Source organism: Diaporthe amygdali (genome assembly GCF_026229845.1).
Source record: "Diaporthe amygdali strain CAA958 chromosome Unknown NODE_16_length_960263_cov_65_539585, whole genome shotgun sequence".
Taxonomy (NCBI): Eukaryota; Fungi; Ascomycota; class Sordariomycetes; order Diaporthales; family Diaporthaceae; genus Diaporthe; species Diaporthe amygdali.
Genome location: NW_026517036.1, coordinates 235,693 through 256,217, shown reverse-complemented (window position 1 = coordinate 256,217; position 20,525 = coordinate 235,693). Strand labels below are relative to the sequence as shown.

Here is a 20,525-nt window from a genome sequence, read left to right as displayed (position 1 = left end):
GTTAAGCAACATTATTTTCGGGCTTTTACAGGACCCGAAGGAGGATTGCAAGACCATGATCGGAATCAGGACAAATTTCCTTCTGCTCCCCCCGATGTGCTCACCTTGTCCCGGTCAGCCCGTTGTGCAACATCTTCTGTGCCGAGATACTCCCGTGTCTTAGATAAGCCAAAGGCTGCGGCGCTGGTCAGAGCCTCGCTCACTCGGTCAAGACAGCGTTCTGTGGGGCGGGCTGGGCAGTAAGTACGTTCCATGCATAGGGTAGTCAGAGCAGCGGTAGGGGTACCAACAATGATAATACTGACTACTACCTCGCAGGGGTCATCAATGGCTATGGATGCCAGCATGGCATATAATCTAAAGTATCGTGGTGGCAAAGTCAGTTGTCAACGGCGGACAGGTCTTAGACATTGGCGCCCTGTGGTGGCGTCGGGCGTGAGGCACCGCATGTGCAAGAAGCCAGTTGGAATTTGACCCGGCCAGTCCGCTTTGCCATGTCATTCGTGGGGTGGTGAAATCATTTTTGATTCAGATGCTCAGCTCAGTTCCAACGGGGGAGCTCTGGTGATTCCGTTGCGGTCCTTCAAGATACTCGACTTGGACATGTAGCAACGATCTATGTCCTACATGTCAGGCTATGTCATTGCCTGGAAATGTGACTCGCCAAGACCAACGAACTGGAAGGTTCATTAATTTCTCCTAGGTTTTTGGTACATGAACGTCTCTGATATTTTGCTGTACCTGCTCGTCACCTCAATTGGGCCCTTAAACATGTGTATGCAGTCATTGTACTAGTCATTAGAGCGTATAGTCGCTCTCACTATGTGGGTTTTGCAAGTGAGGTGAGCAGTGATAGTGTTATAAGTTAACGTCGGAAGTTTGATGTAAATTACATCTTGTTGATTGTACAACACCACTAGGTTGAAATACTTCTTTAGATTTATGTAGTGCTTCGGTATTCTTTAGAAATGTGAACGTCTCTAAGGGCAGCACTTTCAGTATATACTACTTTCCCTATCTACACTTGAACAGCAGTTCTCAACGCAGCTCTGATCCTTGCGATGTACGTCCGTACAACATCGTCCTCCTTTGAGGAGCACAATCCTCACGACCCAGCCCAAGCCGCTCCAGGCGCTCGCACATTCCGTTCATCGCGGACTCATGGTCCGATCGCCTCTTCTTTGCCTCTTCGATGTTCCCAATGTCACCGTAATACTCCGCGACCTCACCCAGTGCATCGACTGTCAACTCGTGCGATTGGCCCAGCCTCGTCGTGCACATGTTGACCCACTTCTGGGCGGCGCTGGTGGTCTGCTCGGTCGTACCTTCATGCCGTGAGATCCAAAATAGGATGCGATAGCAGTCATCCAGAAGGTAGGCGTCTTGTGCATCTTCCCCGTTCTTTTCTGCCAGGGACAGAACTTGTACCGCCAGATCTCGTGCTTCCCCGTACCTGCCCCTGTCCAGCATGAAGTTCGCAAGTCGCAGATTCGCCTCCAATGCCTCGAAGCTCGTCGTATCACCGCTCGAAACATCCTCGAGATTTTCCTGGAGTGCAAGCTCGAGGCTCAAGTCCTCAGCTGAGCCATACGCCGCGATCCAGCTAATGCCGCGCCCGTTCAGGGCCGTTATCTGTTCTGAGGAGGAAGAATCGTGACCTAATTCACCCCGAAGAGCCTGGTGGTAGGACTGCGAGAGAGCCCATGCACACTGGCGCATCTGCTCCGATGTCATCAAGCTCATGCCTTGAAAGAGGACGTACACAGGGTGCCGCCGAGACCTGTGCACGACGAGAGCCAGCTCGCGCAGGAACGCGATGATGGCCCTGGTGAGCACCTCGTGGCGTTTTGAGAATTCAAACAACAAGGCGTATATCCCGATAGGGAAATATGGCGTCTCTGAACTGAGCATGTGCTTGCATGTGTCCAAGCAGACCCCGAGCAGCCGGAACGCCTGCGTTACGTGACCCGAGTTCATCAGCCGCCCCGCCGACCAACCACAGTTGTGCGACGCCACGACCAGCCCGTCCTGCCACGGGATGTGCGTCCTCGTCCAGCGGCCCGCGTCGAAGCTGCCGCTGACGTAGCTCCGTAGTGCAAACAGCATCTGCTCCAGTTCGGGCTGGGGGTGAGGCGGCCGCAGGCGTGCTTGCGGCAGGGGGGAAGGTGTTGCCCGGGTCGACGGCGATGTGCTGTTATTGCCGATGCAGGCCGTCCCCGCCGCCCTCGATGCTGCTGTGCCGCGCTGCGACTTGGACGCACGTTTGAGTAGGTTGCGTAGCCGCTCTTGGTCTACCCTGATGCCGCCAATCGAGAACTCGGATGCCTGCGTATCCCCCTGTCTCGTCTGCTGTAGCAGCTCATGAGCTTGCTTTGCGCGGAGGTTCTTCTGAATGCCCCATTTACGCAAGTGATACTTGTACATCTTAGGTCTGTTCGTTTGTTGGCTATCAGTACGGGGGCTGAAGATAGGGGGCCATAAAGGGCAGTAGCTCGTGCGAGTGCGTGTGTGTGTGGACTCACTCACGTTGCGACAAAGCCTTGCTCCTGCTGCATGATCTGCATCACTCTCCGAAGGGTGTGGTCCTGGAACTTGTACAAGTTGATGATGCGCTCCCTATGGCGCTCCCAGTCGCATTGCGAAGCCCATGACGTTCTCTGCGTTGAGCCTGGCGAAGAGCCGCGGAGGTCTTGGATAGTGATGAGTCGGTTCTCCATATTGAGGCATGGCCGACGAGTCTTTTCGTGTGGTCTGGACTTTTCTTTTCAGCTATGTGAACTTTTTCGCATATCTGAAAGCGGCGATAGGACCTGCTGATGTGTCGACATGTGCGTGCTTACATCCCAATTTATTGGTTCCCGCCGATTTCCGCGTCGGGCTCGCCTGCGCGCCAAGTGCGACGTGAGCACGAGCTGATCTTATCATCTTTCAGCTTGGTGGATCTACACCCAGGTAGGTCAGCAGCTGATGGGTCGCCGTAAGATTCGTGCTTACGCTGCTGCTACGTGTGATCCATCGACACTACTGTCACTGGCGTCATATTCTCCTCTGCACCAATCTGAGTCTTGCTACCTTGAAATAGGCCTGCAGGGGAAACATCGGCCAATGACGAGCGGAGCTGGTTTGGGCTGTCTCGTTTGCCTGTATATCATAGCCCAAGGACTAGTTTCAGACAATCCTGTGGGAGTATATCTAGCCTTTGTCATAGAGACGCTCCCTACTTTACAGCTTCTCGGATAGGTCGTCCTTTTCTTGGCAGTTGAAAGGCTACTTCATACGCAACTCACCTACCTCACACCTAAGAATAGAGCCGTCACGATTCTGAAAGACATTCACGCCTTCAAGTGCAAGCAAGACTGCTAGAGTCTTAATCTTGGCTTACTCAACTAAACCAATCATCCTCGCGGTGGCGCATGGTGCACAGCAGTATCGCCGACATGAACGACCACCGGATTTCCTTCTTATCGGCGATTAATCCAATCGCCGGATGGGAGCCATTTTATATAAGACTCGCAAGACAGCTTTTCTGAATCGATTCAATGGCGAGACCGCTCAGCATCTTGTGCTTGGAGACATTTCTTCAAGTTAAATATACTCTATTCTGATTGAGATATTGTACCACAACTCATATAGACTCAACAGCACATCATGACAGACAATAAAGTGTGGCTGATAACAGGCTGTGCCTCAGGGCTCGGCCGAGAGATGGCATTAGCAGCTCTCGATAGGGGAGATACCGTTGTCGCCACTGCTCGTGACCCGTCCAAGCTGGCAGACCTCGCCACGCGTGGCGCCATCACCGAGCGCGTCGACGTGACGGACAGCGATGACAACCTGGAGGCAGCAGTGCAAGATATCATCTCCAAGACCCCAGGGAGTCGCATCGACATTCTTGTCAACAACGCGGGCTACATTCTGGCCGGCGGCGTCGAGGAAGCGAGCCGGTCCGAGGCCGAAGCAATTTTCAACACCAATGTCTTCGGCCAACTCAACATGATCCGCGCTGTGCTGCCCGTAATGCGAAAAGCCCGCTCGGGCGTCGTCGCCAACCTAGGCAGCATTGGCGGTTGGCGTGGAACGCCAGGCGCAGGCTTGTACTGCGCGACGAAGGCATGTGCGACGATCTTGGCCGAGTCGCTCCGTGCAGAAGTTGCGCACCTGGGGATCAAGGTCACGTCTGTGGAGCCGGGGTATACACGGACCAATTTTCTGGTACCGGGGCACCAGCTGCGCTCGAGCAGGACTATCGAGGATCTCAGTGACGGCGCCGTCAAGGACGCGTTGGCCAATTTCGACGCGTACAGTCTCAACCAGCCCGGTGACCCCGTGAAGGCTGCCAAACTTATCGTGGATGCCCTCACCGCTTCAGGGCCGTGTGAAGGACGGGAGCTGCCCCCGAGGCTCCTCGTGGGAAGAGATGCGTACGAAATCGTTGGTGAAGCCATGGAAAGACACAAGGGCAACATGAAAGTGTGGGAGGACCTAGCTACCGCGACAGACTGCGATCCATGAGACTACTCGATGTTTAGATGAGATTTTGAGAATAATTGAATCTTTTCTGCTGTGGATTGGTGCCATTTCATGCAGGCAATGCCTGTAATTACTCTTTAAGCCTGTCGTTGTGGTCAAGGCAGCCATGTAATGCTGATCGGATGCAAATCAAGACGCTCCTTAAATTTCATTTTCAGCAGTCCGCAAGGAGTCAAAAGTAGGTCCTGTTGTCCACTACCAAACCCTGCCTATTTCTTTTAACCCCTCGGTGTCTAGATACGCCTCCTGGACGAGCGAGCTCTACATATGTTCAGCTATGGCCTCTTCTCACAGTGCTTGTGATCAATACATAGCCCATCCTCCACTCGCACTGATGACCTGACCAGTGATCCATCCGCTTGAAGGCCCTGATAGCCAGGCTACCACATCTGCAATCTCCTCGATGGTGCCTAGGCGATTCTGAACCGGTGTCTGCTGCTTCTGCATCTCGACGATTTCTTTGGGAATGTTGTCTAGCATCTCACTCTGCACGGGCCCAGGGCTTACCACGTTTACTGTTGTCCCGTTCCCACCGAGCTCGGCAGCCCAGCAGCGCGTCAGGCCTTCTGCTCTCGTTGATACTTGTCAGCACACTCGATCCTTAGTAATGAACTTTCCACAGGAAATAACTCAGAAAAAGAAGCTCAGATTCCTGTCATGTTTCCTTGAAAGATGAGCAAGGACATCAAGAAGCAACTTTGGTACCCTCCGGTATCTTGAGTCAACCAGTGTCCGGACTCAGAGAAAGTTCAGTCAGGACAGTCGTACCGATTGCTGCCTTAGAAGAGCAGTACAGGCCGAGATTCTTGAACCCCGCCCTTGCGCCCACTGATGAGATATTCACGATCCGAGCATCGGGGTTAAGATAAGGCAGCACAGCTTGCGTCAGCAGGATGGTCCCCCGCACATTGACATCAAAGACCGCGCTGTAGTCCTCGACGGTGAGCTCGTCAAGGGCCTTGACACGCTCGAGGCCGGCATTGTTGACAAGAATGTCAAGTTTCACGGTTAGACCAGCGGACTCGGCCCATTTCACGGTCTCGCTCACGAGATGTTTTGGGCCGTCGAGGGTGCCTAGATCCGCCTGCACGGTAAGGGCCTTGGGCCGGTGGGGCAGCGATTCGATCTCTTTCTTCAATTCCGTAGCTTTGATCGCGCTGGATGGTGAGGTGTATCCGAGGACAACCTGAGGACAGCGTCAGGAAAAGTGCAAGATTGAGGCGGTGTTCCAACGTTCCGTTGAAGACAAGCAGCACTCACATTTGCACCCTGATCGGCCAATTTTAGGGCAATGCCATAGCCAATGCTGCGTGATGCTCCGGTCACAATGGCAGTCTTGCCTTGTAGGGGCAGGGTGGGTGTACTCATGACCGGCAGCTAGCACCGTATAAGATAAAAAGTTCTCAGAAAGTGATGCCGGGTGTAGAGAATGTAGATTACATTGTTGATGGAACAGTCAGAGACGCGAGCCAACGATAGCATGTCAAGTTGCATCAGCAAGGAGGATCCAGTGATGTCATAGTAACTATGCGTGCTAGAAGTATAATAATCACAGCAGGTGCCTATAAAAGCACAAGCAAAGACCCTAGTACTACTGAACTTGCCAAAACTGAGATCATGGATTAATTTTCTTCTCAACGTACAAGACTGTATGTCTCCCGATGTCCATCAATTCGAACGAATCTTGAACTGGCTCCGATAGTATTTGAATTAGTCCCCGAATGTAGCGACTATGGCCTGCCTACAAGTGCAAGTATATATTTGTCTGCGATACTACCTGCCTTCCGTTGATAATCTCAGCGTTGAGCTTGCTACTCATGTGTTTATGGTCTCCCATTTAAATTTGCGCACTGTCAGTCTCATTAAGAGAAGACAGATACAATTATAGTTCATAGCGATAGAAGAGAAGTTCTGACCCCTAAAAACCTTCAATCGATCAGTCAAGCAGGAAGTGCTTGACGTATCAAGGTAGACATTACAGTTTAGAATACGTTAGTTTACCACACTCGGTGTTTGTTCTTGCCAGAGTTTCCTCATTTTGTCCCACTTTCTTTGTACCAGAATATCTATGTAATGAATAGCTCCTGTCGGTGGTAGGCTCGACTCTGTCTCCCGGAAGGGGCGAGGTTATCACTCGCTTTCAGAAAAGCGATTCTTTGTTGCGTCTCGGAAGGCAAAACACTAAGAGGTGTTGGAAACTACGCAAGTTCCGGGAGTATGGTTCTCTTTTATCAGAGTCCCGGATGCGGACTTCGAAATCTTGAATGAAAATATCGAGCGAAACTGTCATTTGAATCTTCAAAACAGCACAAAGGTAAGAATTTTGCAATCACGATATTTTATACAAACAGGTTACTCGCCATCCCAAAACCGTAGTGAGTTTCAAACACAATCACTTGTTATCTTTTTGGATTAATATAGTGATCAGAGAATGAATGGGAGAGGTGAAGTAAAATTACTACTTGTCTGAGAAGTAGTATCCTGTGGCACAAAAGAAAGACTGCAACACTGTAACACAATCCCACGAGAGGTTATACCGACAGTAACGATAAAGGAGGCTTTAGTAGAAGCAGAAGCAGGCAATATGCAGAAGAGAGCTAGGGACACTCATGATGATGGTGATGATCAGAGAGAAAGCATCACAGTTGGCCGACCATTGATTATCCAGAGATTTGGTGCAAATGCGGTCAATCGCTGGTCCCGCTCTAAGCTCATCGTGTTTCTCACAGCTCTTCCCGATATTTTCCCTATCAACTGGCGCAATGATCCGACATACGTTCAGCCGTTGTTATCAGCTTTCGCGAATGCAATCGAGGGGCCTGAAGCAGTTTTGAACTTGGCAGATCTCAGTGGCGATCAGGCTTACGAGAGAGTCCTAGGCAACAGGGAAGCTGGAAATTTGATGGCTACAATACAAGCTCACTACCGCAATTTACTAAGACAGCCCAACGCAGAGTCCCAAAGGACGATCGACCAGCTTCGCAGCCAGCTCCCTCTAAATAGCGCGGCAGGAATGCCTATAGCAAGGGCCTTGTCCCGCCTTGCTCCGGACGCAGACGCCGATACTAGTTGGATATTCGATCTCTTACGTGAAGCCACGATGGCTTTCCTAGATGTTCGCATGAGACAACTGAGGATGTTCAGCCGTTTCGGAGCCGACGGGCGTCAGCAATTTGTTACACCGATACCAGCTACTGCTGGTATGCGTATGGAACTAGTGAACGGTTTGATCCATGCAAGCAACCTGAGACTCGACGCCTTGCTGTGTGAGTTAGGAGTCGGTCATGAGCGACACCAGGACCCAGCCTATGATAGATATTCGAGGGATATGTTCGAACGTTGCTATGGCATGAGCTCGTCGGTCGCAATCTGGCTGTGTTAGTGATCACCCCACATTGCGTGTCCTTTCCAAAAGCAACTGAGTGTTTGAATCAAAGCTGTGCCCGATTAACACATTCTTCATAACATTAGCGCAGTACGGAGGTTCACCGACAATGGGAGTAGATTGGCCGAAGTACATCGATGGAATAGATTCGTAAGTAAATTTATCTTGACCTGTTGCCGAATTCGTTGATTACACCAGGGAACAGGTTCACTCCTGACTTTCAATAGTTACGTCTATGCACGCGGCAATATAAACGAGGGACGCGGCTATAACTTGGCACGGAATTCGATGCAAACGATACATAACAATTATTTCCTACCCTATGCCAACAGCGTAAAACTTCTCGTTGTTTTCGCAAGGACACACCAAGGCGCAGTCCCCGATCCGAACCTCATCGCCACAGCCGACCAATGCCTAGCCGCCCTGAAGGCAGAATGTGAAACTTGGTTAGACGATTTCGGTTCCGAAACAGATGAGTTGGGGAATGTATATATGACGAGTTTGTGGTATCATTTTAAGAGGATGCCCTCTTGGAGTCCCATCAGTTTTCTGCAACGTTTTGCGCAAGATGACAGTCAACTGCCTTGGACCAACTTGAATACGAGACAGCCAGCTGGGCAACCGAATCAGGTGCAGCAGGCTCAGGAATCCCAGGGACCACCAAATCCGGGCCCAGGATCTCAAGGGCAACAACCTTGGGGCCCCTGGTCAGGGCCGCAAACAACTCAGTATTATACACCTTGGGGCCAACCACAGTGGCCAGGACCTCAAGGGCAACCGCCTCAATGGCAAGGGCCTCCAGGACAACCGCCCCAGTGGCAAGGGCCTCCGGAACATCCCCCTCAGTGGCAAGGATCTCAAGGACCACCGCCTCAATGGCAAGGACCTTCGGGACCACCGCCTCAGTGGCAAGCTCCTCCGGGACAAACACCTGAGTTTCAAGGACCTACGGGACCATCGCCTCAGTGGCAAGGATTTCAACCAACTCGGGGACGAGGAGGTCCGTGGCCAAGACCTTAGGTGTATCGATTTCTTTGGATTGCCACTTGATCAACTTCTATATTTCGGACTGGTCTTTTCAAGACTCTATGAGATCTTTCTTACTATGTAGCTTTTTCTATTTTACATATGAAAGAGAGGTCACCCGTACCACTTGAAGGGAGACTATATGAGTTGATTACAGGTCACCAGAAGGGATGCGAATCTGTTGGTAGGGCTTCGTTGTGCGTACGCACGGTATTCGCTAGCGATTGGGTTGGTGATGTGGTTGGTTGTTGTCTTGTAGGGATCGTATTGGGCAGGGGTTGTGATTTCAAGGTTTGCTGCTGGGTAAAGGGTAGCCCGTTGATAGTACGTGGTTCCAGCCGGCTGCCATGAGGTTTGAGGTGCTGGGCCACTAATCTTCAAGATTCGGACCTGAGCATTTCTTGTAAAAGAACATTTATATAAAATTGCACTGGGTTACCGAAATCATTCAAATCTGACTTTTCAATAGAAAACACCATGAGTTTAAATGTAATTGTTATAAAAGATCCCGTTCCTAAATATATTATTGTGTTTATATCAAAATGAGCAATGATGTGTACAAAGACAACATACCAAGACTCGTTTCAATGTTTTTTAATACCGAGAAGTGTGAATTCGAAAAGCAAAAGCCAAAGCATGTACAATTGTATCTGAGGGCATCTAAGGGCCGTTGTAGACAATAAAGCGTCGTCTTCTGGTATCGTACCAACCGGTCCTCCAGAAAGGATGAGATTTGCTGTAGAACGGATCGTCCTGGAATAGTTAGGAACTTAGCTAATAGTAGGGAATTCAGGAAATCTTACATATTCCGGAAACTTTTCGATTGTGGTTGAGTTGATGTGTTCTTCTTCCTCGTGACGAAGTTCAGAAATCTTCTCTCGTACCGCGGAGATTTCTGTCACAAGAAATTCAACAGTCAGCCCTTCTGCTATGGCCAGCCACAGGAGGTGAAAGAGAAATTGCCCAAAACTTTTGAAACTAGACTCCATTTTGAATGCCGAGAAGATTACTTCCGTGCTTTCCCAAAAAAAGATTTTGGTTAAAGGTGCACTTGAAATGGGTTGAGAAAGAACGTTTCACGGAAATTTGAATATCTCCTGCTTCTCGGATGATTGTGGATTTCTCATGGAGCGTAGGCCAGACTCTGTCGACTTGAATCAAGATATCTGGGTTATATGAGCCTATGGATGTATCATTGTCTTTGGCACACGGAGGCAAACAAAGGCTCGGTAGTATCATTGGACGGCTGAAGAACAAGAAATTGTGCTGAAAGCTGATTGTATTACCACCTTGTCAGATGACAATGGGAAATTAAGCGTTCTGTCAAGGCTCCCACTCTTAAACAGCTCACTGTAAGGAGATAAAGAAGGAGAAAATGAAGTCTCGCATTGAGAATTCTAGAATGTGGTCCGAATATTTGAAATTTGATTAATCATTCACCCTCCTTTTTCAAAATACCGTTGACGTTTGTTCTGGGACCCTCAAACTCAGACCTGTCATTTTCACTGCCACCTTCGTTCCCGAGCATGTATGAGCTGCAGATGTTCTCTGGTACTTGCCTTGAAATCAGTGAAGACCGAATCTCGAGACACATCGCCGAGCTGCGGGAATTCAGGGAGTTCAGAAAAGCCAGATCGATGCAAAATACAGCCATACTACATTTGCATTCAAGGGTTTGTTTTTGGTGCCACGCACTGACAAGAATCAAATTACTACTAGTGAAGATTACTTTGGAGAGCTCATACAGGGCACAGGACCGTATGAAAGTAGTACCTGCTTGATATTACGAGAAAGAAGCAAGATCGCAACGTCCGCGGAACATTTCTTTTATTTTCTAATTTGTTTTGCGCTCATTCCCAATACGTCAGAGGCACCCCTAGCGCTTCACATTGCTGTGACTCCCTGAATGAGTCCTGATACGACCCCCATGTCAGTGCTCGTAGGGTCAGGTTCCCCTGCGTAGCTGGCCTCCAACTCCCCGTCCTATCGAGCTCCATACTGGTGTTGGTGTAGTGTCTGGCTTCGAGGAAGGCCCGGTCAGGGTTGGGATCGTACGTCCTGACGAAGGATGTAAAAGAGTCGAGTGCAAATTGCTCGAATGGAAGGTCGTTGTCGTCACGCTCCGGGAGGCCCTCGAATGCCACGTTTCCGAACACGTAGTACAGCTCTCCAGAATGACACCTCAAGTAGGGCAAACTGGGATCCCCGTATGGGTGATCGGCGGTGATGGGCGGCTGGCAGACGTCAATTCCAGGGTAACCGCTTGTTTGGTACGATCTTTCAAACTCATAATAGTAGACCGAGCTGTACTTTCCACTCTCGAGGCCTGAGAAAACCGTAGCCTCGTCAGCACACCTGAAGATGCCGTCCGTTGCTATGCGCGAGGTGACGTTATACAGGTTGAGAGTCTGATTTGCGCCAGCAGGGAGCGGGAACAATTCATCCAGAGTGGATTGTGGTATATTCCAGCCATTGGCCGTCAGGTACTCTGTCTCATTCGTCGTAGTCGGGTAAGGGACGAATGGCGCGCCATCCTCTCTCATGACTCCCATCATCAGCTTGTATGGAGCCTCGGGCCCAGTCAGTGTCAGATTCTGCGTGGTGATGTAAGTCCCATCCACGACTACGTAGCGTGCCACTGTGCTTAGGCTTGTAAGTGTGTTCGCTGGTATGGCGCGGAGACAATCAACCTGCGACTCTGCTTCCGTGCAGTTCGTCGCGGCTAAGATTGCATTCGCTGCCACATTGACTTCTTCTTCGATGGTATAATATTCTGAGTAAGTCGTCCCGTAGTTAAGGCCGCCCAGGTTGGACATTGGGATCGCTCCAGCAAACTTTCCCTCTGCCTCTGGAGAGGCCATGATCGCCCGGACGGAACCTGCACCAGCGGACTGGCCGATGAGCGTGACACGGTCTGGGTCACCTCCGAAATCTTGGATATTGGCGCGCACCCAGTCCAAAGCATTGATCTGGTCAGCGAGACCAAAATTCCCGTTGGTGACCCCATCGTCGAGGGCAAGGAACCCGAGCGTCGACAGCCTATAGTTGATTGCAACCAAGACAACATCTCCTCGGGAGGCAACACTGCCGCCGTCGAATGTAGGGTCGTTTGCACTACCACCTGTGAACGCACCACCATGAATCCAAAACATCACGGGCTTCAATGCACTCTTGTCGCTCTTGCTATCCTGGCTCGGCAGGTAAGGTGTCCATATGTTCAGGAATAGGCAATCCTCGGATCCAGCCGTTCCCTGGGCGCATTCGGAGCCAAAGGTCGTAGCTGAGACAGAGGTATTGGATCCCGTGTACGGCACGGAGTATGTGAACCGTTCTGGCTGGGGTGCATAACGAATCCCATAGAAGCGAAAAGCAGTCCGATCGCGAAAACTGACGAAAACGTTAGCTGTGGTGATGCCATTTTGTCATACAGACGTGTACTCACCCGATGAGATCCTCGTTGTTCGAATGCACGGAAACTTGCCACTCGGCGCTGGTATCTGTAGAAGAAGAGTTCGCAAAGGGTGCCGTTTGTGTGCAAAGAACGTTTAGTTTTTGGCTAGGATCTACTGCTGTAACCTGTCCTGAGGCGCTGAGAGCACGAGTTTGATTGCTCTGGGCAGCTATCCAAAAGCTCGAGTTCTTTTGCGCCTTGCCCTCATAAACAAAGTAGTCTAGATTCGCTTGAATGTTGGCTGTGCCCAGAGCAGGTGACCATAGTTCCTCGCTCAACTCTTGACAGCCCGAGACGGCATCTTGATAGGCCCTGGGGCTGAGAACAATCACTCCTGAGTCTGCTGTCGGGCTGCTAGCACCTGTGGATTATCTGTAAGTTTCAAGGTGTGTTCAAAAAGTTGTTGTGTTCACGTACCCTGCAAATTATTATCGAGCAGGATTGTCAGGTCCGAGTTAAGACTGTCAGGGGATGGCGTCGAGGCTGTCAAAGGCGCCAGCAGAGCAAACACTCTCAAAAGACTTCGGAGTGACATCCCGGCAGAATTTACTCAAATAGGTGAAGCGAAGGCGGCGGACATCACAACCGTGAACACAGCTGTATACGTTGCCCATCCTGTCATTCTTATACTTTGTAGCAACGAGTCTGCCGCAGTGTCACGCGCACGTAGTACACTAGACTGGCAAGCTAAGTCCACGGTCCCACCAAATCTCGTCAACCACAACCGCGAATTCTCCGCATCGCTGACTCGGAGAGAAGGAAATGAAGCTGGGGAAAGCTTCCCCTCAATCCACCAGTCTTTTGTGAGTGCGCTAGGCTGAATCGACCCGACGGACCGGACGATAACGTGTTCGCCCCTGGAAACTGAGATTAAATTTCAGGCACAAATCTCACTGCCAGGGGAGTAGAGGACCGGGGTTCGAGGGTTCATGCATAATGCATGACGAATGCTTGTGCAGGCCACCCAGACGAATACAAAGACTTTTAGCCGAAATGTGGAGGCGCGCGAATACGAGTACCTTGGAATCAGTCTACAGGCAAACACTACTAGTGAGTTGTTGATTTGAGTGGCAACACTTGTTTATTCTAAGTCTTGCAACTTGAGGAATCGAGTACGACAATCGAGGTTGGTTCGATGCTATCTTGCTAGGAGTAGATGTGTCCACTTACCAATAACCCAAGCAAGAGAGCAAGCGAAGGTCGACTTTCATGCCGCAAGGAATACACTGCAACATTTGGCATCACAAAGCATTACGTGATTAAAAGCTTATTCGTGTTGCGGCACAGCACCGATTTGATTCTTGTGAGCATGGGCGATAGGTTTAACCTGATGTTGACGCCTGGCAGCGCTGGGGCAAAATGAGGTGCTCTGAAAATTGGTGGAGGTGCGACCATCTGTTGCCAACGGTATCCTCCGTATCGACACATAAAGATGTGGCGCGATGGAGGGAATATTCCACCAGGTTCCGTCAATTTTTCCCGTAAAACATTATAGTGGAAGAGATTGCTTGTAATGGAGACGAGGAAGAAACGGTTAGCTAGTGCCTGGCTGTTGAGAACAGGGCAGAAAATAAGCCTCAGGATATGAAAGGCTTGTGAAAGTGCCCCAGAATCATTCGACATCTGAGGCGGCTGTCTGGACTCTGGTAAATATGATCATCGGCTGTATAACTCTGCCATAATGACCTTGACATAACCTCCTCAAAGTCAACAAGCAAAAGTTTGTTGGCCTGATTGAGTAGTGGCTAACAATATCACACATGTCATAAAACACAGACGAAAACTGGGAGAGATTCGAGATGTAATGTCTTCTTTCTTTCTAACGGATATTTTCAGCTGCTATATAGTGAAGTTTGCCTTCTGTTGTCATTTATTACCCATTCTTGATGTTTCAATCGAACCCCACAAACCAACTCTCCTGATATAATATATTTCAACAGAGTGAGACATATATCGCATTGATCGAGAACAATTTCATGCATGCACGAGCAAAGGGCTGTTCTCTATTGGGTGCTGACTTCCGCTTAGCAGAAGCAACAAAACTTCGACCAGAACCCGCGGGTCTTCGGCTTTGGAGCCTCTTTGTTCCCAGACACATCCTTGAAGGCAAAAGCGCAGAGGACCTTTGATCTTTCTTGAAGGATGACATCGTGCCAGTTCCCGTTGACTTCCTCCTCTCTGCCCCTCACCTCCATCCACTTATCCGTCCCGCTAGTGTTGTGCTGGAAACATACATACGACGGGGGGTTTGTGTCTTTCACGACGATGAAGTGATATGTGCCGGACTTGGTGGCGTACCCGATACCGATCTGGTCGACGTTCCACTCTGGGTCTCCGAAGAGGAACTGCTCGCCCCGCCAGACGAGGTTTCCGTCGCCGCCCCCGTGCTGGCCGCCGAGCACCTCCGAGCCCTCGGGTGTGAAGGCCCAGGTTTTTAGTAGGTATGGATGGCCCATCTGTTTTAAGCAGTCCTCCATTTCCGTGCTTACCCCGTCGTGAGGGAACATGCCTTTCCCCTTCAGGCGGTTCATCTCGGCCACGACGGGCTGTGGAAGCTCGTTTACATTCTGGAGACCCAGCAGGTACGCTGCTGTGACGAAGAAGCAATTATCGTTGGAGCCGGAGGGATTTAAGCTTGAGGGCATTTTGGCGGTTTGTAAAGAACAGCAGGAATTGAGTATGTGTAATTATTGCGTAGGATATGGTTTTCCTGGGTTGCGAGACAATCTTGATATCAGAACTCACAGAGAACCAGCTGTTGAGATTCGAAATGAGGAACCGCAAAGTATACTGTTCTTATATGGCGATGGAGTTCATTTTTAAACAAGGTGTGGCGCTAGGTAGAAAGCAGTTGATAGAATGGCCTTGTTTACCAAGAGAACTGCTTACTCATTCATGATGGCTGTACACCACCATGAGTTTCACGTACGCTGTTAAAGTTGCTTACTGAGAATTTCAGGGACAGGCGCGGCCGCCCCTTGCCCCCATGTCAGGTCTTCGTTTTGGTCTTATCTGCAACCACCTGTATAAGTAGTGTTTTGGGGGCGACATGGTTGGTCACAGCTGGCCGTTTGCCTGTTGTGGCTTTTAAGCTAATAATGATACCTCAGCAAGTGCGTCTGACCATCTGATACATGGCCCCTGTGGTTTGCGGATGGAATCAATTCCTCCTAAAATAGCAGAATCAGCCCGATATGTTTGCACCACCATCAGGTGAATGTGCCTTAGTAACTGCGTCTAATTATTGGGACTTCTCAATTCGCCAGAGGAATCATTTCAGCTGTTTCAGTCTCTACTAGAATAGCAGAGTCAGCTCAACACTTCTGCAAAGCTATTCAACACGTAGTTCATGAGGCATGAGGGATTGCGAAATAGCGGCCTCAATAACGGTTCTTGGCTCTCATTAGTCTAAGCATGGAAATATGCAATTCAACACATTTTCTTCAAAATAATCTGGCAGATTGCCCGGAAGTCACACTCTCATAGGCTAGAAGCCAAGGCATAATGAACTGTGATTTCAAAAATGTTTTGCGTGTGACGAAGCTTACTGAAGGCAGGGTGACGTCTTCAAAAGCTACTATTCAATATTTTTCATCTTATTCAGCTTCATCCATAATTCGAATATCCTCCCAGATTCCTTAAGAGCCATAATACCTGGCTAGGCACCGTTCGCCAACCTCCAGCAGACATTAATCACCGCGCTCGTCGCCAGTACATGGCTCAAAGTTCTCGGCGGCGCGACGTCGGCCAGATAACTAGCATAGTACACGCCGGTTTTCAACAGGACATGAAGCCCCAGCAGATTCCCAATTTGGGGATCAGCAGGTGCCAGACTCTGCGCAAGGGACGCTGCCACCGCAAATCCCGCGAAGTTCTCCAGCAGGCCGTAGTGCGCCGACCGCAGGCGGAGCGGTAGGCCATCTAGGTTATGGACATGTTTCCGGGGCGTGTTGTTGTCCAGACCCTCGCGGCGGCTCATGGCCTGACCCGCGGCGGAAAGCGCGCCCGACGCCCCGAAGGTCATAAACAGGTACAGCGCCGTCACTGAAATGCGTTAATCATATGCTACGGAGCCCCAAGTGATGCATTCTGGAAGATTCGGAAAAGAAGGGACGGGCAAATGTAGAGGGGGAAGGCTTATACTTACGGGCCGGGATAGTACGGCCCGGGGCGACGCCGCCGGGGATGAGTTTGAGTATTCCCTGAATGAGGCCTTGGAGCACACCGTCTGTTTTGGTGATGCTGGAGGTAATGGGGACGCCTACGAGGTATGCTGCTGCGAAGCCGCCAATGGCGGCACCAGATGGATTGACGCTGTGTGTCCTGGTAAATAGGAGCCACGATATGGCATCAGGGAAGGATATGCACTCACATCCCCTCATCGCGGGCGGCCTGCTTCGCTTTCTCTGATGTCTTTTTGGGGGGCATTTTGAGGCTTGTGGTGGAGTTTCTTTATCAGTTCGAATGTTTTCCACGGGCAACACTCGAGTTGTGATGGGGATGAAATGCGATGATGGAACAAATTCCGATGACATCACTGTTTCACGGTTCTAGCGTTCTGAAGAGGAGTCGAATTCTTACGTCAGTATCACAGGTGTCTTTTGCCCGAGGCTTTGACCCTCTTCAGGTACACTAAACGCCTTTGAGTTGCTACTTTAGTCTCCAGGCCCAAGAATTAGAAGCTGAAGCAGTGTAAGGCAGGCAATCGTGGTGATTCAATTCTGCTTCTATTCCGAATCGTGACCTCTTGTTTACATCCCACATCCCGAGCTTGGCATCGGTAAGGCGAGAGTTTGTCACAATGCAAACGCGTCGTTCATGTCTGTAACTGCCCCAAGGGCCACTCATATTTCTCGGGGCTGACGGCGCCGGAGATCACCCGAGCGCGATGGAAACCGCCGATCACAGTCCGAACTCATTCCTTGCGGAGGCGTTGCCCACTACTCTCCTCCTATGCCGGCCCCGGACGTGTGAGCTCGCTTATGTGCCTGCTATTATACATAACCATACGATCTGGGTATTCATTCAACAGGAAAGAGTTGTACTCCGCAGTGCGCTAACGCTTTCAAGTCTTAGGCCCCCCGCATCTCTTGCTATTGCCGACAGGTACGGGTACTGCATGTTGCAATTCTCCTCGTAAACGGTTACATTAGTGTGTAGTAGATCTTTCGCATGAATGGGCCGCTTGTCTGTCGAGTCAGTCATACGAACGAAGTGACAGAGCAGGCGGCGCACTTACAGGTTTGTTCGACTCGGTAGATTTGACACCGGGCTTCTCCGTACATGTCTAGGTAATTCTATATATGAACACCAAGGAAGCTGATGCTATCAATATGCTGAAGTCAAGGTACGCTCTCATGATGCTAGAATTCTTTCGATCAGTACAGAACGCCTGCAAGTTGGCTGTTCTAACGCTTCTTTTAGAATCAGTCTTGTCACACCCCTCTGGTCCCGTTGTCCCAAAATCTGTTGTGTCTACTGCGCGGGAGCGCATAAATATCAATCATGACTGGAAGTTTTCGCGGTTTGCCTCAAACCCCGACTCTTTATCTTATGATCCTACGTTGAAACCCTGGATCCTCCCTTCGGCCAACAATTTTATTGTTAACGGGACCAAATACGAGCGGCCCTCTGGTACGCCCCCTGGCAGTAATGTTGAATATGTTCAAGCAAACTTCGACGATTCATCATGGGACAGCGTGACCCTGCCTCACGATTGGGCAATCAAGGGTCCTTTTGGTGCACCTGACATCAGTGGTGGCATGGGACGATTGCCAACCAACGGGATTGGATGGTATCGCCGTAACATCACAATTGCGGAGAGTGATGTTGGAAAGTCTATATTCCTTGATGTTGATGGCGCACAATCTCACGCCAGTGTCTGGCTCAATGGTGTTATTGTGGGTGGTTGGCCCTATGGTTATTCCTCGTTTCGACTCGACCTGTCACCGTACGCCCAAGTTGGCGATGAAAACCTTCTTGCCGTCCGGCTTGAGAATGCCGTCGACTCGTCACGTTGGTACCCAGGAGCCGGCATTTATCGCAACATCTGGCTTGTCAAAGTCAACCCAGTCCATGTTGACCAGTACGGCACGCAAATCACGACACCGTCTGTCTCAGCAGAAGAAGCGACAATTCATCTCGGCGTGGATGTTGCAAACGAAGGGAATTCCAGCCAGGAGTTAGTCGTTAGAACGGACATTTACCCTGCTGAGAGTGGCGAAATAGTGGCGAAATTTCCAGAAACGACTATTCAAGTTGCCGCAGGAACAAAGCAGTCGGTAGAAAACTCCGTTACTGTCTCGAATCCATTGCTATGGGGCCCACCTCCGGCTCAAACACCAAACCTGTACCGAGCTGTGACGACCCTATCCGTCGGCAATGGGTCAGTCATTGATCAGTACGAGACACAATTCGGCATTCGCTCTGTCAACTTCGATGCAACAAATGGACTCATCGTTAACGGACAGGCTGTACGAATTAGAGGCACCAACAATCACCACGACCTGGGAAGCTTGGGAGCGGCTTTCAATGAGAGGGCGGCTGAACGACAACTTCAAATTCTCCAGGAATTAGGATGTAATACTCTTCGCATGTCACATAATCCCCCAGCACCTGAGTTCCTCGATCTAGCAGATCGTCTGGGCTTTTTAGTCATGGACGAAACGTTCGATGCCTGGAACGTGGCCAAGGTACCGAACGACTACCACCTGCTATTTCCTGACTGGCACGAGCCTGATACGCGATCTCTTGTCCGCCGTGATCTCAATCATCCCTCCGTGATACTTTGGAGTATCGGAAACGAGATCCCCGAGCAACGAACCGCTGATGGCGCTGAGACTGCCCGAGTACTGCGCGAGATTGTCCACAGCGAGGACCCATCACGACCAGTGACCATGTCATTCGACCAGGCGCAGCCGGGCGACACTGTCGCTGATTTGATGGATGTTATCAGCCTGAATTATCAAGGCGAGGGTCGGGGGACTTCGTGGGCTAGCGTCTTCCCTGGATTCCACGACACGTACCCGGACAAGTTGATATGGACTAGTGAAAGTTCAGCAGCAGTGAGTACACGGGGCACATACATCTTTCCAGTTGTGGGCAACAAAAGTCAAATTGTCAGTGACGGCCAGGGAGGAAATTCGACCTCGTTGCAGATCAGCTCGTACGAGCTATATGCCCCAGTTTGGGCGACGGGGCCAGACAAGGTCTTCACTCAGCAGGACACGTATCCTTATGTTGCAGGCGAGTTTGTTTGGAGTGGATTTGATTACCTTGGAGAACCAACTCCATACGATTCTTTCCCGCTCGCACGTAGCTCGTACTTTGGGATTATCGATGTGGCTGGGTTCAAAAAGGACAGGTTCTATCTCTACCAGTCACGATGGCGGCCCGATCTACGAAGCGCGCACATCCTGCCGCACTGGAGCTGGTCCGACCGTGTCGGCGAAATAACGCCTGTTCATGTGTTCTCATCTGCTGATGAAGCAGAGTTGTTTGTCAATGGAAAATCGGCTGGCCGCCTGATAAAGGAACCTCTCACTTACCGCTTTCGCTGGGACAATGTCACCTATTCACCCGGCGATCTCAGAGTCGTAACATACAAAAATGGAGACGTGTGGGCGGAGGCAACCAAGAGAACTGTCGGTCCCGCCGAGGGACTCAACGCGACAGCTGACCGTACAACAATCACAGCTGATGGGTATGACCTGTCATACATCACGGTGGCAGTGACCGACGGCTTGGGCGACATTGTACCCTACGCAAGCGATAGCATCACGTTCTCCATCTCCGGCCCAGGTGAGATTGTGTCTACCGACAATGGTAGTCCCTCGGACCAGACACCATTTCCATCTCTGACGAGAAAGGCTTTCAGTGGTCTAGCTTTGGCCGTAGTGCGCACAACGGCTGGACAAGCTGGAGAAATCACAGTCTCGGCGGCGGCAGACGGTCTGACGTCGGCTCAAGTCACTTTACTTTCTGTGTAAATAAAACCACTGAATCTTCCATGATTGGAAAATACAATCTACGGCTACGTTTCAAACAAGTGGCCATTCTAGCTTCATTAGTATCGTGACCTACACCTTGAGAGATTTTGGAGTTCACGGGCAAATGCAAATATCATGGCGGCGG

The 20,525-nt window shown here is 50.5% G+C and overlaps 8 protein-coding genes across 8 annotated transcripts; 3 read left to right on the top strand and 5 right to left on the bottom strand.

Annotated features, from left to right (window-relative positions):
• Positions 1–1,038: 1,038 nt before the first annotated feature.
• On the bottom strand, positions 1,039–2,717 carry J7T55_007349 (uncharacterized protein; the record flags this gene model as incomplete). Its single annotated transcript, XM_053144101.1, has 2 exons — positions 1,039–2,431; positions 2,527–2,717. 2 exons carry the CDS (start codon positions 2,715–2,717, stop codon positions 1,039–1,041), a joined length of 1,584 nt encoding a protein of 527 aa, XP_052993039.1.
• A 931-nt stretch (positions 2,718–3,648) lies between these two features.
• On the top strand, positions 3,649–4,512 carry J7T55_007348 (uncharacterized protein; the record flags this gene model as incomplete). The annotated part of the gene is made up of 1 exon (XM_053144100.1): positions 3,649–4,512. The coding sequence occupies one exon, from the start codon at positions 3,649–3,651 to the stop codon at positions 4,510–4,512; it is 864 nt and encodes a 287-aa protein (XP_052993038.1).
• A 321-nt stretch (positions 4,513–4,833) lies between these two features.
• On the bottom strand, positions 4,834–5,898 carry J7T55_007347 (uncharacterized protein; the record flags this gene model as incomplete). The annotated part of the gene is made up of 3 exons (XM_053144099.1): positions 4,834–5,096; positions 5,299–5,716; positions 5,791–5,898. The coding sequence occupies 3 exons, from the start codon at positions 5,896–5,898 to the stop codon at positions 4,834–4,836; spliced, it is 789 nt and encodes a 262-aa protein (XP_052993037.1).
• Positions 5,899–7,114: 1,216 nt separating this feature from the next.
• J7T55_007346 (uncharacterized protein) lies at positions 7,115–9,026 on the top strand (the record flags this gene model as incomplete). The annotated part of the gene is made up of 4 exons (XM_053144098.1): positions 7,115–7,796; positions 8,002–8,065; positions 8,143–8,361; positions 8,525–9,026. 4 exons carry the CDS (start codon positions 7,115–7,117, stop codon positions 9,024–9,026), a joined length of 1,467 nt encoding a protein of 488 aa, XP_052993036.1.
• Positions 9,027–10,791: 1,765 nt separating this feature from the next.
• Positions 10,792–12,927, bottom strand: J7T55_007345 (crystal protein; the record flags this gene model as incomplete). The annotated part of the gene is made up of 3 exons (XM_053144097.1): positions 10,792–12,328; positions 12,384–12,753; positions 12,810–12,927. The coding sequence occupies 3 exons, from the start codon at positions 12,925–12,927 to the stop codon at positions 10,792–10,794; spliced, it is 2,025 nt and encodes a 674-aa protein (XP_052993035.1).
• A 1,489-nt stretch (positions 12,928–14,416) lies between these two features.
• On the bottom strand, positions 14,417–15,037 carry J7T55_007344 (uncharacterized protein; the record flags this gene model as incomplete). The annotated part of the gene is made up of 1 exon (XM_053144096.1): positions 14,417–15,037. The coding sequence occupies one exon, from the start codon at positions 15,035–15,037 to the stop codon at positions 14,417–14,419; it is 621 nt and encodes a 206-aa protein (XP_052993034.1).
• Positions 15,038–16,050: 1,013 nt separating this feature from the next.
• J7T55_007343 (uncharacterized protein) lies at positions 16,051–16,820 on the bottom strand (the record flags this gene model as incomplete). The annotated part of the gene is made up of 3 exons (XM_053144095.1): positions 16,051–16,436; positions 16,540–16,706; positions 16,765–16,820. 3 exons carry the CDS (start codon positions 16,818–16,820, stop codon positions 16,051–16,053), a joined length of 609 nt encoding a protein of 202 aa, XP_052993033.1.
• A 905-nt stretch (positions 16,821–17,725) lies between these two features.
• On the top strand, positions 17,726–20,380 carry J7T55_007342 (uncharacterized protein; the record flags this gene model as incomplete). The annotated part of the gene is made up of 1 exon (XM_053144094.1): positions 17,726–20,380. One exon carries the CDS (start codon positions 17,726–17,728, stop codon positions 20,378–20,380), a length of 2,655 nt encoding a protein of 884 aa, XP_052993032.1.
• Between the last annotated feature and the right edge of the window lie 145 nt (positions 20,381–20,525).